This window comes from Tamandua tetradactyla, chromosome 7, assembly GCF_023851605.1.
Source record: "Tamandua tetradactyla isolate mTamTet1 chromosome 7, mTamTet1.pri, whole genome shotgun sequence".
Lineage (NCBI taxonomy): Eukaryota > Metazoa > Chordata > Mammalia > Pilosa > Myrmecophagidae > Tamandua > Tamandua tetradactyla.
The window spans coordinates 32047729-32066064 of record NC_135333.1 but is presented as its reverse complement, the minus strand read 5'-3'; the positions used below and the strand labels follow the sequence as shown (position 1 = coordinate 32066064).

Below are 18336 nucleotides of genomic sequence, written 5' to 3'. Positions count from 1 at the left end.
TGTCACAAACACAAAGCCCATCTGAGCAAATGCGCTTAGAATTGAAAAGTGCTCGCCAAAAAGGAGTTTTTGGAGAAGAAGCTGGCTCCCATACTGTATTCAAGCAATGCAAGCACACACTTGCTCCTGGGCAACGAGTCATCCTGACTGAAGTGTCCCTAATGCCCAAATAAGCCCCTTTCCCATAGAGTGAGAACATCAGGTTTGACCCAGATAGAGGATGGCAATGTGGTTCAGAGCTGAGTATTGCTCTTAACACTGTTACCTTCCTCTACCCCATGTCCTGTATGCCAGGAATCACATAAGGAGAAACAAAGCTGTATACTATTCTAAGTCCCAATTATGGAAGAGGATATCAAGAGAAATCACTGGGAACAGCTTTCACTTTAAAATAACATTATTTTTAAAACTGTGTAACAATTGGATACTGCTAATTTCAGATTTTGTGCCCCCTGTGCATCCCTCTACCCCAAAAGAAATATTTGGTTCTAGATCTGAATCCCAACTCTACTTACTTCAGCATTTGAATTAACTAACAGTCACTTTCAAAGTCCAAAGATATGTTTTCCTTCAAGTTTACAACCTCAGTGGCATGTTTCTTTTTTCCTCCTTTTACAGTCACAGTTTCATGTTTAGGGATGTAAGGAGATTATTCAGCCAAATGAAGTATATTCCAGTTTCAGTTGCAAAGAGCAGGCAAGACCAAGGAGAAGAGTTTAACTTAGGTGGGGTGAGGCAAGAATGCTAGTCAACTTTCCCCAGTGGCCTCCAAGACAGAGATGGGACATGTCAAACTCAACTGAGGCAGAATAATCAATCAAAACAAAGTAGAACATCATATATTTTATTTTCCCACTTGTAACAATGAACAAATAAACCAAAGAGACTCTATTAACGAATATTACAAAAGAGAGGATCGATGTTTGCAACCACCCAATAAATCAACTTTGGATTGACTGCAGGACGAAAAGGGCACCATCTCACTCTGAGCAGAAGTTGTGAGGGGCTTCCCTGGGCCACTTAGTCCACAGTCTTCTGCTGAGGGAGAGGTGTGTGGCATGACAGAAAAAAGCACAAGTTTTAGATTCGGACATCCTGAGTCTGAATACTTGCTTTTGAACCATGACTTACTAGTGGGTAAACCCAAATGACCTCAGTTATGAAAAGAGAGAACAATGCGTGCATGGCCTAAATCAAAGAGCTATTATGAGGGAAAAACATTTACTAATACTATAATACTGTATATGAACACTTATAAACTGTGCATGTGCTACACAAATATGGTTATCCTTAAGTCTCTCAAGAGTCACATCCACAGGGCAAAAGGGTCAACTTCCAGAAGGCAGTCAGCAACCTGGATTGTCCTGCAAGTTACATTTCACTTTTTTGAGTCTGAACTTAGAATGACCTTTAATGCTCACAATGATGCTACCCTGGGCTTGAGATCAAAATTAGAAAGCTGGGCAGGCTTATTAAAAGCTTTTCCTACTCTAATGTAATATACCCCCATCCACGGACCAGGTGATATGCTAGAGACCCAGTGACAGGGAAGGAAAGCAACAACAAGTTAAAAGGGAGATAAGAATCCTTATTCTAAAACTCAACTTGTTCTAGTAAAAACTCTTATCCACTGGAATTCCTCCAATCGGGGCCTCCTGTACTAGCTTGGGGCCTGCTAGGAGACAAAAGTTCAAGCTGACAAGAGGAAGAAGCCCTGGCTCCTCAATACGTCAAAAGGAACACTGACCTGGTGAGCAGGGCTAGGGATAGAGCCTGAGCACTACCAACATTTAAGCCAAGTTATTTAACCTGCTCCCTGGGTACAAAAAGTGGGGGGAAAAAAATACTCATCACCTCAATAGTGGGATGATGATGCCATACAGCTTCCTAGGGTGACAGCACAGTCCAGTTTACCCAGGAATCTGACTTGGAAAAGTCATGTGACTTAAAATAAACCTGTCCATATGGTCCAATGGTAGAATGCATGCCTGCCATGCAGGAGACATGGGTTTGACTCCCTGGGTCTCCAAAATTAAAATTAAATAAACCTGTCTGGCTTAAGTATGGACAAGACCAATAGCTAATAAGTATAGAGTGTGTGCCATGTGTTGGACATTTTACATCAATTTCTTCCCTTAATCCTCACAACAATCCCATGAGATCAGTATATTATTATCTCCAATTTACAGATGACCTGGTGAGTAGAAGTTACGTAAATGGGTCAAGGCGACTACATCAGTAAAGGTACAGTCAAGATTTTAATACAGAGCTCATGCTGCTAGGGAGAACTAGTCTACAGGGGTCCTAAGGTAGCCTTGCAACCCCATCTTGTTTGCATCTCTGCATTAACCACTAGATTAGAAAGTTGTTCAGGGCATTCTGTCTCAGTCACTGCTACATCCCCAGGGAGAGCAATGTTTGTTACATAGTATACATCAAAGAGTGCTGTGTAAATGAATTAATAGCTCTATGGAAGTGTTTTTGTTTTGAGAGGCTGGCAATGTATCAAGCAGCTCATAGTCAAAAGAGATTAGGAATAGAGACTTCAGTACTCACTATATCTCTTTCACACCCACTACCTCTCCTTGGACACACAGGTTTCCAGAGGTACCATCCCACTCTTGTCCCTGTACTGTCAAAGGCAGCTGTGCCAATAAACCAAAAGCTGTAAGACTCCTCCTCCTGCTCTCCCTCTCTCAGTAGAAAATGGCATTCTCCACCCAAACCATACACTTCAATTATCCTTCATCCTTCTCTCTCTGCCTCCTACCTCAGCCAACAGGTCACTAAGTCCCTGTGTTATACATGTGGACCCTACCATCTCAGTTCCTCAATCTCATCTTACCAGATTCACTGCCTCTAATACCTCTCACCAATCTAACCTCCATACTCAAACCAACAAAATCCCTTCTATAAATGTAGCCATGTCATTCCCCTGTTTAAAAAGCTGTAGTGGTTCCCCCACTATCCAATAATCGTATCTCCTTCAAGGGGATTCAGTGTCTTTAAACCATACAGCTTTAAAGCCTGGCTCCAGCCTCAACTCTGGTCACCTGGCTTACAGGTGGTCAAGTTTCTGGACTACAAAATGCATTTCCCACCTCCAGGCACTTGCTTATTCTTGCCCCTCTGCTTGGCAAACTTCTATTTCTCATTCAAGGTAGACCTCAAATGTTCTTTTCTATAACCACTTGTGATCTCAAGACAAAAGCATGTCCTCATCTGTCTCCACAGCTCTTTATACAACCTTCTAGTACAAACCCGACTGCAATGGACCTATTTCCCATTGATCTCATTAGGCTGAATTCTTTGGTGGAACATATCATTTATCTCCATTCCCAGAGCCAAGAGAATACCAAATTCATAGAAGCCCTAGAAAATAGTGGCTGAATTAAATATAATCATTACTTTACAGTGGGACTTCTTGGTAACACTGGCAGTGGGAGTACAGCTAATATACCTCTTGACAATTTCTATTCCAAGTGCTATACATGTACTAACTCATCTAATTCTCATAATAACCTTAAGAGATGGGTACTATTATTGCCATTTTGCAATGAAGAAATGGAGGCCTGGAAAGGTTAAGTGACCTACCCTAAATTTCACTGCTATTGCAGGTATTGCCAGAATTTCAACACAGGCAGTGAAACCCCAAAGTCTGTACAGTATGCTGGCTTTCCAGACTGAATGTACTCCATGTTTTGGGGAATGTGCTCTGACCCACAAGATAACTGAATTCACTGAAGAATGAGCTGGCTCATAACTGAGTCCTGATGGTGTTTTTGTTTTTGTTTTTGCCCTAATGGTTTTAATAAATGTCTTTTCTAACATTTTCATATGTAAAATGTTCTATGAAATAAAATGGTGTTAGCAGTTCTGTTCTGGTGGGATTTGAAATTCAGTGCCCTTTTTTTCTCAACAAGAGAGCACACTTCTGTTAAGTATGTCTGCATTTCCTCCACTGACTTCTAATGACTAAAGAACGGACTATGTCACTAAGAAAAAAGGCTCTCTCTCTCCTGGTCCCCAGCATCATAAACAATGAAACCTATAGGAAAAGGGCCTACCTACCTGAGGCTTCTTAATGCATCTGTGAGGTGGGGTGGGTGGGAAAAGGAAAGGATCCTAAACAAGCCCCCCCAGTTTGCTGCGGAGGAAGACCAGGCCCTTTTCCAGCTGCCTCTCCCGGGCCTCCGGATCCTCTAGCTTCTGATTTTTCCGGAACTCACGGCGGATGGAGGCAAAATAGAAGTCTCGATCAGTATAGTGAAGTTCTCGGCCCTGGCGCAGCAGAGCCCGGTAGAGACTCAGCACTGCCTCTCGGCTCCATGGGGCCATGGGGGATGGGCAGGGGCTGGGCGTCAAGCTATAAGCAGAAAGGAAGAAAGAGAAACCTACAATCACAATTCAAAATAAAAGGGCCTTTAGAGAATACGTAGTTCAGAAGTTCTTAATCCAGCTTTTCAGAAACCCCTAAGATCACACTGACTTAAGAGGCAGGGCTGAGTCAAGACCCCAACCTTCCAACTCCCTCCCCTGGGAGAATACAGGTGATGGTGAAGGTCTTGGGCTCAGGAGCTAGATTGACTGTGCTTGAAACCTGGCTCTGCCACTTACTTGCCATATGACTTTGGGCAAATTACTTAGTCGCTCTGAGCATCAGCTTCCTCACTTGTAAAGTGGAGATAATGACATTTCAGTAACAGAGGGTACCACAAAGGATTACACAGAGAATTGTATGAGATGATGCATGTAAAGCACCTATAATAGAACTTTATCATAAGGGGTGGCCTAGAGTGGTTGAAGACAAGGACTCTAAGCTATACTTGAATCACAAGTTTCTTAACTTCTCTGTGCTTGTATTTTTCCCATATGGTTAGTGTTAGGACTGAATGAGTTAACGTATGAAACATGTATGTGGTACATACTAAGCTATCAGAAAGAGCTACTTACTATTTGTGCTACAAAATCTGGTATGTAAGTGCTCAAGATACATTAGATTTAGTAAAATAAACTGCCACTACCTTTCTTCAGCAACAGTGAACCTTCATGTAAGCAGGGTTATCATTTGTAAAATGCTTTGTCATCCATTTATCACAGTTAAACTAAAGAACTAAAACAAGATTAACGAACCTGTAAGGTCAGGGTTCACAACAATAGTGAACACTTAGTGAGTGCTTGCTATTACACCCTGCAAGTTCCAAGCATTTCCCACATAACCACTCATCTCATTAAATCAAGACCCCCCTCTCCACTTAAAGTGGGAGGAAACTGATGCTTTAAGAAAGAAGTGATTTGCCCTCAGCACTGGGCCTTAAATACGAGGCTGAACTGTGACTGTCTCTGTTGCTGGCTCCTTACCATGTGCACAGCACTCCTTGGTGCACCACAAACTTTCCCAGCACAGTGCCTGGCACACACTAGGAGGTTAAACAATATGTTGAATGAAAGAGAGAATCCTCACAACGTCCCTGTGTGGAAAATACGATAATCCCAATTTCAGAAATAAACGAGACTGAGAAGAACAGGTATTTGGGAAAAAGATCTGACTTTGGGCCCAAAGCAGCCAGCCAGCCAGCCTGCTATTAGTCTCCGGCCTGCTAACTTCCTGCAAGCAGGCCACTATCCGTCTCCCTTTTCCCTCAACTATAGAAGATATCCTGTTGGCCCTGAGGGGCCCGAACAGGGGTAGAGAGGAATCCTGGAAATCAACAGGATAAGTGCTTTATGAGGTATAAGAGGCCAGTCACGACGAGGGCTGTTACTGCAAGGTCGCTCGGTGACAGGGCGGCGGGACCACCGCCAGTCTATACTTCTTCCCCGACCCACGGGGAGCCGAGACCCCAAGGCTGGGGCAGGCTGCCTGAAGGTAGGCAAGGCGCCGGAATGCGGGGCGGGGTGGGGCCACGGAATCGTCTCCCAGGGCAAAGCCGAGGGCGGGTTGGGGCAAGACCACCAGAGGCCAGGCCGGTAGCGCGGTTCGGGGCCGAATAGGGGACACCCGCACAGACCCTGCGAGGACGCGGGATGAGCCCCTGTCCGCCCAGCCGCGCCGGCTTCACTCCCTTCTTCGTTCACTCACCCGCGGGCCGCGCGCTACCACTCCTCAGACTTCGCCTCTCGCCCGGTACTTCTCCTGGGGTCACCCACCAACATGGCCCCTTCACTTCCGGGCCACGACCTTGCGCACCGAGTTGAGGGGCGGGACCGAAAGGAGCACGGAGGCGGGCGGAGGCGGAAGGACTTCCTGTCTCCCCCGTCTCGATCCCTTTCCGGGCGGGGCCAGGAGCCCCTTGACCTCACCCATCAGGCAAGGAGCTCCGCCTCCTTCGTGACGTCAGGCGAGAAACGGGTCTGCCTGGGCCATTCCGGCCCCGCCCCGGGGCTGTGGTGGGGCTGTGGTGCGGCTGTGCTTACCACGGTGGTCTCTGAGCCCGCTGAGGGGGAGACGGCATCGCGTGGCTCGCCCTCCAACGAGGCCGCTACTGGGTTGACCCGGGTTGACCCCTCCTGGTTGACCCCCTCTCTCCCTACTGCCCTGTAGCCCGTCGGAGGTGCCAGACCCCAGCTCTGGCCGCTGCTCTCGGGCTGGGGCGGTGGAGATTCCGGAGGAAATTCTAATACTAACAATACCCTCTGTTATGGCTATCAAAGCTCTTCCAAATCTTTTCTAACATCGTTTTCTTTTCATTCTTCCATACTGTTCCCGCTCCCCAGACCCTTTGGCCCCCGGCAAACCGCCCTCCGTGGTTCCCTCAGGAAGGGTTTCCGGCCCCTTCCTCTCCCGCTCCCCCTTTGGGGCCCACTGAGATGTAGGCGCCAAGCCATTATGACTCTTACCCTGTTCGACAATCAAAGATACTGATTGGCACCCCGGGTCCTGTTTTTATATCCGAAAATTCGCCTCTGTCTCTCGCTAGATTTGAGGGAATCGGGAGCAGGTCTTTAAGGCGCGTGTGAGCCCCTCCCCAGCGCGCGCACAATTCCGGCCTCAGGGGGGAGCCTCGGAGCCTCTTTTCTCCAGCTCCACAGCTTCGGAACAGCTGCCCTCTGGCAAGTTTCCTAACCTCTAGCAGCCTCAGGGCGGTTGTGAAGACTAAATGATATCTAGTGGTGGGGGGACACCTACCATTCACTGATTCATTCAACAAATCGTCGCAGCGGGTCTCCAGACAATCCCTTGGTGAGGAGGCAGTGGGGGTAGGGGGAGAGGGGGAAGGTTGCCTTTTTTCACGGAGTGTTCCAGGAAGTCTCTCTGATGAGGGGACTTTGAGCAGAGGGATGAGCATTCCAGGCTGAGCCCCTCAGGTGGGCTCTTAAAAACTTGGTGAAGCAGGAGCAGAGAGAGGAAGCTGAGAAAAAGGCAGGAGGTGATGTCAGAAAGTTCTCAGCAGGGGAGGGGAGATGATGGGTGGGACAGGAGCCACTGGAGGGTTTGGAGCAAAAGAGCCTGCAGTGCGTCTTCACAAGCTCAGTCTGACTTGAGAGTAACTGTAGGGGACCAGAGCTGAAGCAAGGAGTCCAATCAAGAGGCTGTTGCAAAAATCCAGGATAGAGAAGAAAGCTCAGACCAGGGAGGTGGTAGTGGAGGGGTGTAGCGCGAAAACCAGGAATGAGGCCGCAGGCCTCCAAGAACCTTTAGCGAAACTAGAGCAGGCTGAGACTAAGGGACCGCAGTTTCGGGATGCAAGTGATTTATTAGCTCTTGGGCAGGAGGGCCAGCTGAGTCACCTCAAAAGTCTGAGCCCCGAACAAAAGGCAACCTTAGGTTTTATAGACTCTTTGACATGTTAAAGACAAGGTATTCAATTGGCTGATTTAAGTTGAGAATGGCCCAGAGCTGAACCGTTGAGGGGCCTCCACCCCAGGAATGTCTTCTTTTGCCTCCATGCATTTTCACCAGTTCCTGAAGGCTAGGGGAGGGGGTTTCTATACCAGGAAATGTGCCTTATCTCGCTTGCCTGCAAGGAGAGGGGGTTTGGGGATTTTCCACAGAGAGCACAGCTGAACTAGAAAGAGGGGGAGGCCTGGCTGCTACAGGGGGACACCAGCGATCGGAGCCTGGATATATCTGGAGGTAGAGCTGATGGGGGTTGCTGATCTAGGGTGTGAAAGAGAAGGGTCAACTGTGGCTTTAGGTTTCTGCCTGAGGAATTGTCCAGCCCATTTTGGAGTGTGTTCCAGGTTTTTCAAATTAGTAAAGGTAGACTGCTTTCCAGGGTCCTAGGTCTCTGTAAGGAGGTGGGGTGGAGGAGGATTTCCCCTTGACTTAGGGAGACACAGCAGCATAAGGGAGGCCATGAACCTCTGGGGCTTCTAGGAAAGGGACCTCTTCAGAGCCTTGAGAAAGCTTGAGACTTAGGAGGAAGAGAGGGCGTGGGATCCCCAGGGCCGGCTTGGCTTGGGGGAAAGATAGATGAAGTTCAACCAGTATTTCCCTCTCACCACTCACACCAGAACCAAGCGCTTTCTTTATTATGTGCCTGCTGTGTGCCAGCCATTGGACTAGGTGCTTTACAAATGTTTTATCAGGGGATTTACAAAGGCTGTATTATGTCTAATTGCAATGTCCCTGTTAAGCATCATTAGCCTGTTTTAAAAATGAGAAAACTGTGACTAAGAGGGTCCAGTAACTTCTCTTAAGACACTGAGCTGGGCAGCAGGGAAGCTCACAGTGGAACCCAAGTCTGTCTTACTCCAAAGTGAGTGTTCGCTCCACTCTTTCCTGCTGCCCTACTTTTCTCTGTAAAGAAATAATTCCATAAAAAAAGAAAGAAAGAATTCCATGACCCAAATAAATCTCATCAGTGACATTTCTGGCTGGAAGATCAAGTGCCCTTCATATCCATCCAGACACACACACACACACACACACACACACACACACACACACACACACACACACACACACACACACACACACACACACACACACACCCCTCTCCCCCGTTCTCTAAAATATGATTGTTAGGAGGGATAGAGGTCTCTTGGGGATCAGCCCTGCAGACCAGCTCCCCCCAGGCTCTTTGCACTCTTTCTTGTTTTCCCTTTACTTCTAGACTTCAGAGGTCTCCTCCATGCCCCCAGTGTTGCCATGGCAGCGGGGGGAGGAGCAGTGCAGAGCAGCATGTGGTATGTGTGTCCCATGCCTTTGTGGGCCAGAGACCCTTGGCAAGGGGCTCTGACCCAAATCTCAGGGCTCTGCCAGATTTGATGGGACAAGAGCATTCTGGATTCTCTCTCTCTTTTTTTTTTAACATAACAACATACAGAAATGAACATTCTTACCATATGATCATTCCATTCTTGGTATATAAACAATAACTCACAATATCGTCACATAGTGCATATTCATCACCATGATCATTTGTTAGAACATTTGCATCAATTCAGAAAAAGAAATAAAAAGAAAAAAACTCATGCATACCGTATCCCTTACCCCTCCCTCTCATTGATTGCTAGTATTTCCATCTACCCAATATATTTTAGCCTTTGCTTCCCCTAATTTTTTTTCTATATCTGGATTCTCTTGAGTTGATTGTGCAGTTTGGACACAAACCTGCATTTTGGTTATGACCATGACTGGAGGGCCAGAGGGAAGCACCTGTTCACCCAGAACAGTGACAGACACATAGTAGGCATTTCATTGTTGTTGTATAGATTAATTAATTAATGTGCATTTCACAGAAATGATAGAGGGCCTGGAAGAGAAGGACCATTTCCCCAGAGTCAGGTTGGTCAAGTCCTGTCTTAATTTGAAAGTGGCTTTTGGGATGGTATTGAGTGAGGGTCTTGGGGTGAAAGTCCCAGCTCTGCCTCTCATCAGCGCTGTGACCCTGGGCAACTGATTTAAGCATTCTATGCCTTAGTTTCCTCATCTTTGAATTGGACATGGTGATACTAGAACAACCTCATGGAATTATGAAGGATAAAATGACACAGGACATGAATGAGGTGTGGATAGGGTGCTGATACACAGTTAGCCCACAGTACATGGTGGCTTGTCTTACAAGATGGTCTCTTTCTGGCATGGAAGGGTGTATGCGATTGTTAGCTCATTAGTAGGTTCTGGAAACCCAGGACACAAGTAACAGGGAAGGGGAGCCTCAAGCTGTGGACTCCTTGGCCCCAAAAAACATTGGTGGTCAAGGATGTGGGTCCCAGAAGGTTAAGGCAGGATGCTGGGGAGAGAAGAGGTGAGTCATATGGCTGGAGAGGTGAGCATCCTGAGTTATGGACACTACCTGGCTGGCCTGAGGTTGTCCTGGGAGGAAGGTGTGCTTTAGGCTGCTCCACCTGCCCCCACCTCCTCCATCATTTATCTGGAGTCATTCATGGGTTTGAATCCCAGCTCTGCCACCTGGCGGCTGGGCAACCATCAACGAGGTTTTTGATCTCTCTGGGACTCGGTTTTCACATCTGTAAATGAGAATTAATTAAAGCACCCAAGTAATCAGACCTTGCAACAGACTCAGTTTAACCCACATGGTCCAGTGAATTATTTGCTATGAGAACCTTAATTCTCCTCCAGGTCCAAGGGAGCTCATTAAGCGCGGTATAAGAGCTGGAGTGGTCCAGGCAGAGAACAGGGTCAGCAAAAAGGACTAGAGCCTAGAGAATTCAGAAAAGAGAGGTTCAAGGTGAGATGGTGAAGAAGGCAGGGTTGCACATGCAGGAACCATGGTCAGGAATTTGGGCTGAGCCTAGCTGCAGTGGAGGTCTCATGCCAGTATCAGACTTGCATTTTCACAACGTCAGCCTGGCTACTTTACAGAGCTTAGACTGGTGGGCAGTGGCCTGAGCAGGTGATCAGGCCCCAGGTCATAGCAGCATCCTCTTGATGGACCAATTAGCTATTCCCATGGGCCAGCACCCACGTCACCCACTCACCCACTAGTTGTCACCCCAGCCCCAAAGCAAAAGGACTAATGTCATCCCAGTTACCTCTCTAAGGCAGTGGGGTCTTAAAGAGCTATAAGCATCAGGGCTAGGATTTGAACTCAGGTGTGGAGCTCTGAACCGTGCACAGGGACAGATGAAACCACATGGTGCAAGAGTGGACAAAGAGAAGAAGGAATGAGGGCCCTGGGGATGTCAACATCTAAGGCCAAAGGACACAGGGAGGGAATAGTCATAAGGCAGGGGTGTCTCTGCAGCCTGGGGAGGAAGGAAAGGTGTGGCCAGTCAGGCCAGTACCCCTGGTGGGTTCCATATTGTCCACTTCCCAATTAGGAGCTGGTCTTTGACCCACTGGCTCAGCAGAGCAGTGGGGGCAGAAGCCTGAGTGAAGAGTGAATGGGAATTAGAAAGGGAGACAGAGATTTTGCCGGGGAGGGAAAGATCAAGATGGAAGGACAGCTAATGGGGGAACAAAAACCAATGCCTTGTGTTGTGTTGCATAAGTTGCATTGTATTTTGGGGTTGGCTGGTACTTGTTCATAACCTGAAGGGTGGCCAGAAAGGAATCAGTGGATAGAGAGATGTTGGCAGCATCAGAGAGAGGGGCTTTCAGCGGAGTGAGGTCACAGAGAAGAGGGGAACCCGGGAGAACAGGCCAGCTGCTCCCAACCCAAGCAGTGGGGAGGAGTCCCAGACTCTGCCCCAGAGGACAGAGACGTGGAGCACCCTGAGGCCTGGTTTCATTCCCCCACCTTGCCCAGTGGGATACATTATGTAACTGAGACCTTCCATAGTCGCTTGCTGTCTGGAATTGAGAGAAATTAGTTCAGTTTAGCTGTCTTCCCTCTCCCCCTCCTCCACCCTGGAAGGAGTCAGGGTGTTGACAACTTGTATTTACTCAGACTACTGGAGTGGTGGGAGGGCTGGCTGGAACCAGATCAGTGGAGCTCCGGGACACCGGAAATTGCTGTTACAGAGAGAGCCACCTCCCTCCTAATGGGGTTTGCTGTCACCAGATGTCTTCGATCCTCAGTTCACCAGACTAAAGCCTGTATCCCTGGACAGGAGTGAGGTCCCCATTCTCCTGTGAAATCGATGCTGCCCACGTGAGCCAGGTGGTGTTGAAAAGGGCACAGGGAACATGAGCTGGTTCACTGGACACCCTCCCTCTGCCAGGCAGGGGGCGGGAGGGTTGGGCAGAGGTGTAGTCTCCAAGCCCAGATCCCAGCTCCCCCATTTCCTGCCTAAGTGAGCCTGTGAGTTCCAGGATTTCAGAAAAGGTTGGGAAGGGTGAGGACAGTGCCTAGGCCAGAGCTCAGTAAGTGCTGGCTGGATTCCATTTGTATACTTGATTCTTTGATCCCTATGGCAGTCCCCAGAGGGGTGGGAATCAATGTCTCCATTTTACAGATGGGGCAGCCACCACCCAGGCCGATTATAGCCTCTTCCTCCCCAACGGGCAAACTGGAGGCCTACGTGCTGGATGAGACCAAGGTATGTTTTGCTTGCTCCACAGAGAGTCTTTCAAGACCCAGATAATTATAAATAATAGCTTTCCAAGTCTGCTTAAATAATCGGCAGGTCTGGCAGCATGAGGCTCCCCACTGTACTGAGGATCGGCCACCACCTTTGGGCTCCCCAGCTCACCCCAATCCTCACTACTCCCTGTTTGCCTTGTTTGCAGATGCTCACATTCACTTGCATTACCCATTGGTTGGGTATTGACATAGGCTGCCCCCTTTGGGTTTCTCATCCTACGCTGGAAGGAAAAGGAATTCACAGAGCAGGCCTGACTACCGTCGGAAGCCATGATGAGGAAACTCTCTGGCATGTCCTCCCAGGTCCAATCACAAAGCACTGCTCCTTAAAATATAGAAAGAGAACACCAAAATGGCATCGTTGGGCTCAAACCCAAGGTAAAAATCTACACGGCCCAGGAAAGGAACCAAGGCAGTAATCCTGAGGTTACTGAGACCCGACAGGCTTCCACACCCACCTGCTGGGAGCCCCAGAAGAAGAGAACATGGAGGATGGCAGAATAGCTAGAGTTATATATAAAAAGTCATAGTTTTCCAGCATGCTTTGGAATCACATTTGCTTTCCAACTTGTTTGCCCTTTTTTTGAGAACAGTGAATTTTAAAAAAAATTTTATTAATAAAACCGATCAACATAATACACGAATATTCTTAACGTATGAACATTCCATACTTGGTGTGCAATCAGTGGCTCACAATATCATCACATAGTTGTATAGTCATCACCATGATCATTTCTCAGAACACTTGCATCGCTCCAGAAAAAGAAAGAAAAATACCCCTCCCTCTCATTGACCACTAGTATTTCCCTCTACCCAATTTATTTTAGCATTTGTTTCCCCTATTACTTATTTATTTTTAATCCATATTTTTTATTCATCTGTCCATACCGCAGATAAAAGGAGCATCAGACACAAGGTTTTCACAATCACACAGTCACTTTGCAAAAGCTATATCATTATACAATCATGTTAAAGAAACATGGCTACTGGAACACAGCTCTACAGTTTCAGGCACTTCCCTCTAACCTCTCTAATACACCTTAAACTAAAAAGGGATTATCTATATAATAAATAAGAATAACCTCCAGGATAAACCCTCGACTCTATTTTAAATCTCTCAGCCATTGACACTTTATTTTGTCTCATTCCGCTTGTCCCCCTTTCCGTCAAGAAGGCTTTCTCACACCTTTGATGCTGAGTCCAAGCTCATTCTAGGATTTCTGTCCCACGTTGCCAGGAAGGTCCACACCCCTGGGAGTCATGTCCCAAGGGGAAGGGGAGGGCAGTGAGTTCACTTGCCATGTTGGCTGAGAGAGAGAGGCCACATCTGAGCAACAACAGAGGTTCTCTGGGGGTGACTCTTGGGCCTGATTTTAAGTCGGCTTAACCTGTCCTTTGTGTCTCCGCGTTTTTAAAGAGGCAGATGTTTAACCCCCAGCACAACTCCCCTCAGGCTCCAGGGCAGAGGAGGGACATTGCGGGTAAGGGAGGATTCCTAGCCCCCAATGCCCAGCTCACAGCCCAGGGCCATGCTGACCTGTGTGCCTCAGTTTCCTCAGCTGTAAACTGAGGATAATGCCACAGCACCCCTGGCCTCTCAGGGAGTGTGAAGATTCAGTGAGATGAGTGATGCAAATGTTAAAAAAAAGTGATCATGATGAATACACAACTATATGATGATATTGTGAGTCACTGATTGTACACTATGTATGGAATGTATGTATGTCAAGAACATCTGTATGTTTGTATGTTAGGTTTTTATAATAAAAAAATAAATAAAGCTGTTAAAAATGAGATTAGTTGAATCATTGGAGAAGCCTGGGAGTGACTAGGGGTGGTGGAGAGAGTCCTGCCCTCGTCCAGCCTCACCTTTCCTTTGCAAATGTCATGCTCCCCAACACTGTGGGCATTTTTTTTTCCACATGAGGCCGGCACAAAGGCTGTCTAGTAACAATTTGTTATTAGGTCGTTGTGCTGGTTTGAAAGAAAGTATGCCCCCTAAGAAAAGCCATGTTTTGATATAAATCTCATTCCTTTTTTTTTTTTACATGGGCAGGCACTGGGAATTGAATCCGGGTCCTCTGGCATCGCAGGCAAGCATTCCTACCTGCTGAGCCATCGTGGCCTGCCCAAATCCCATTTCTTAAAGGTAGAATAATCCCTATTCAATACTGTATATGTGAAACTGTAATGAGATCATCTCCCTGGTTGATGTGATTTAGTCAAGAATGGTTGTTAAACTGGATTAGGGGATGACACGTCTCCACCCATTTGAGTGGGTCTTGATTGGTTTATTGGAGTCCTATAAAACAGGAAATATTTTGGAGAATGAGAGATTCAGAGAGAGCAGAGAATGCTGCAGCACCACGAAGCAGAGAGTCCACCAGCCAGTGATCTTTGGAGATGAAGAAGGAAAACACCTCCCGGGGAGCTTCATGAAATAGGAAGCCAAGAGAGAAAGCTAGCAGATGACGCCGTGTTCACCATGTGCCCTTCCAGCTGAGAGAGAAGCCCTGACTGTTTGCCATGTGCCGTCTCACTTGAGAGAGAGAAACTCTGAACTTCATCAGCCTTCTTGAACCAAGGTATCTGTCCCTGGATGCCTTTGATTGGACATTTCTATAGACTTGTTGTGATTGGGACATTTCCTCGGCCTTAGAACTGTAAACTAGCAACTCATTAAATTCCCCTTGTTAAAAGCCATTCCGTTTCTGGTATATTGCATTCCGGCAGCTAGCAAACTAGAACAGTCCTTTCATTGGGTCATTGACTATTTCCATGCACCAGCACGCTCAAACATTGTTGATGGGAATGTGGAATGGTGGAGCCACATTTTTTTGTTTTTCATTTTTTTTATTGCTGTTAATTCAAGGAAAAAAGGTTGCATAAAATCCAATCTGTTCTAGAAATATAAGTGGCCTTTCTAGTACATAACATTTCAAATATCAAAGTATATGGTAAACATACAAATAAGGAGAAGGTAACATACCTCCTATGTACAGTACAGTATTTTAAATCATAAAATAAGCTCCATAAAGTACAACTGGCAAGTGATTCACAACGCATCCATACGTGGCTTATCAAAGGTTAAAGGTTAAAACATAGAGTTACCATGTGACCCAGCAATTCTTCTCTTTGGTACCAAGAGAAATGAAAACATATCTGTTGTGAGTTTCCTGGCTGGCTTAAACAATGGGAATTTACTGGCTCACGGCTTTTGAGGCTAGGAGAAGTCCAAAATCAAGGCATCATCAAGGCAATACTTTCTCCCAAAAGACTGTGTGACGTTCTGGAACTGGCTGCTGGTGATTCTTGCTTGTTGGCTTTTCTGTCAAATGGCAGTGCACATGGTGGCCTCCCTGGTTTCTCTGGGTACCCTTGACTTCCAGCTTCTGGCTGCTCCCTGTGGCTTCCTCTCTGTCTGTGGCCTTCCCTATAAGGCCTCCAGTAAAAGGATTAAGACCCATCCTGATTCACTTGGGCCACACCTAAACTGAAGTCACCTCATCAAAACGTCCTGTTTACAATGTTTCACACCCACAGGAATGGATTAAGTTTAAGAACATGTGCTCAGGGGAGACGGTGCCACACCTGTGCACAACTTCCCACACCAGACCGGCCAAGTGAGCTCCCTTGTCCACGGGATGGCAGCATCCACAGGGTGCAGAGAGATTTCAGCAGGGGAGAGTTCTGTGTTGCACGGAGCAATGGTCAGTGGGTAAGCACCAGACGCCTCTATGCGAGGCTGGTGGTCAGCCCTGGGATGACTGACCTCCAGCAGACGCAGCTCCGGGAGGGTTGTCTGGATCTGGTTAGTGTCCTGGAGGATATGACAGTGATATCAGCCAAATTTTCAATGGAAACAATGATTCACTAGCAGAAGCTTCTCCCAGGTTCATGAGGTAGATGCACTGCTCCATTTGGAAGTCAAGGTTGGTGCCACTTAAGTCGGTTCCTGCTGCAAGGAATTTGAGAACGTTCTCCTCCTCCATCTGCAGGAACACCAGGGCTCCAGACATTGGGAGAGTTGCCCTGTAAGTTATGATAGGAACCCAGGACAGCGCTGCAGGGACCCCTCTCTGGGTAGTACGGAAAGGTCACAGTAGCATTATTAATTGCCAAAAAGCAAAACCAACCCAAGTGTCCATTGACAGGTGAATGATAAACAAAATGTGTTCTTTCTATACCATGGAATATTATCTGGCCATAAAAAAGGAATGAAGTACGGACACATGCCACAACAGGGACGAACCTTGAAGACATCATGCAAAGTGAAAGAAGCCAAGCACAAAGACCACATATTGTATGAATCCATTTATGTTAAATGTTCAGCATAGATTTCCAGGGAAAGGGGGTGTGGGGAGAGATGAAGAATGACTGCTATGGAGGTGGGGGGTTTCTCTCTGGGACAATGAAAATTTTCCAAAATTGATGGTGGTGATGGTTGCACCACTCCCTGAATATACTAAAGGATATCAAATTGTACAGTTTAAATCTGTGAATTGTATGGCATGTTAAAATAAAGCTGTTATGTTCCAGTAGCCTTGTTTCTTGGAAATGATTATATAATGACATAGTTTTTACAATGTGATTGTGAAAACCTGGTGTCTGATGCTCCTTTTAACTCGGGAATGGACAGATGAGTAAAAAAATATGGATAAGAAGTAAACAAATAATGGGCGAAGCAACGGTTAAAATAAATTGAGTAGATTGAAATACTAGTGGTCAGTGAGAGGGAGGGGAGGGTAACGGGGAGGGTACATATGAGTTTTTTCTTTCTTTTTTTTTTTTAATGTTAAAAAGGATCACTATATCAAGAAGATATAACAAATGCATCAAACAAAGTCCAAAGTATATGAAGCAAATAAAGCTTGAAGAAATAATAATATATAATAGTTGGAGACTATTATTATAACAGTTGATTTTTAATACCACTTTTTTAAAAAATATTAAGTACCATCTATTTTCAGCACACTGCAGTAATGACATTCTTTTATTCTTCCTCATGCAAAAACATTTTTAAATTTGTACATTTAGTCACTATCATTATACACTCTAGGCATTCCTAGATTACACCATCTCAATCTTTATCGTCTATCTTTCTTTGTGATTTCATTTATGCCCCAGCCCTCCTCGCTCTATCACTCTCATATGCAGCTTCATTCAGTGTTTTAACATAATTGTATTACAGTTAGGTAATATTGTGCTGTCCATTCTGAGTTTCTATATTCAGTCTTGTTGCACAATCTGTATCCCTTCAGCTCCAGTTACCCAATATCTTACCCTATTTCTATCTCCTGATGGTCTCTGTTACCAAGGAAATATTCCAAGTTTATTCACTAATGTCAGTTCATATCAGTGAGACCATACAGTATTTGTCCTTTTGTTTCTGGCTAATCACACTCAGCATAATGTCCTTAAGGTCCATTCATGTTGTTACATACTTCATAACTTTATTCTGTCTTACAGCTGCATAGTATTCCATCTTATGTAAATGTCACAAAGTTTGTTTAGTCAACTGTCTGTTGATGGACATTTTGGGTGTTTCCATCTCTTGGTAATTGTTAATAATGCTGCTATAAACATTGGTGTGTAAGTGTCTATTTGTGTCCTTGGCCTCGTGTCCTTTGAGTAGAAACAGCATATAGATGGGTCCTGTTTTTTAATCCATTCGGCCAGACTATGTCTTTTGATTGGAGAGTTTAATCCATTAACATTCAGTGTTATTACTGCATAGGTAGTACTTTCTTCTACTGTTTTGCCTTCTGGATTTTATATGTCATATCTAATTTTCCTTCTTTTGACCTTTACTCATAGTCTTCCTTCCTACACTCTTCTCCACATCTCTCTCTTCTGTCTTCATATCTGTCTCTAGTGTTCCCTTTAGTATTTCTTGCAG

At 46.0% G+C, this 18336-nt stretch overlaps 1 protein-coding gene across 3 annotated transcripts; it reads right to left on the bottom strand.

Annotated features, from left to right (window-relative positions):
- Window positions 1–4125: 4125 nt before the first annotated feature.
- MIURF (mitochondrial elongation factor 1 upstream open reading frame) lies at window positions 4126–6988 on the bottom strand. Of its 3 annotated transcripts, none has more exons than XM_077168885.1 (2): window positions 6841–6988; window positions 4126–4366 (listed from the first exon to the last, which is right to left on the bottom strand). In XM_077168885.1, exon 2 carries the CDS (start codon window positions 4336–4338, stop codon window positions 4126–4128), a length of 213 nt encoding a protein of 70 aa, XP_077025000.1. In that variant the 5' UTR covers window positions 4339–4366; window positions 6841–6988. The 3 variants fall into 3 exon arrangements, with proteins under 3 accessions (XP_077025000.1, XP_077024999.1, XP_077025001.1); XM_077168884.1 differs by lacking the exon at window positions 6841–6988 and adding an exon at window positions 6083–6790; XM_077168886.1 differs by lacking the exon at window positions 6841–6988 and adding an exon at window positions 5362–5871.
- Between the last annotated feature and the right edge of the window lie 11348 nt (window positions 6989–18336).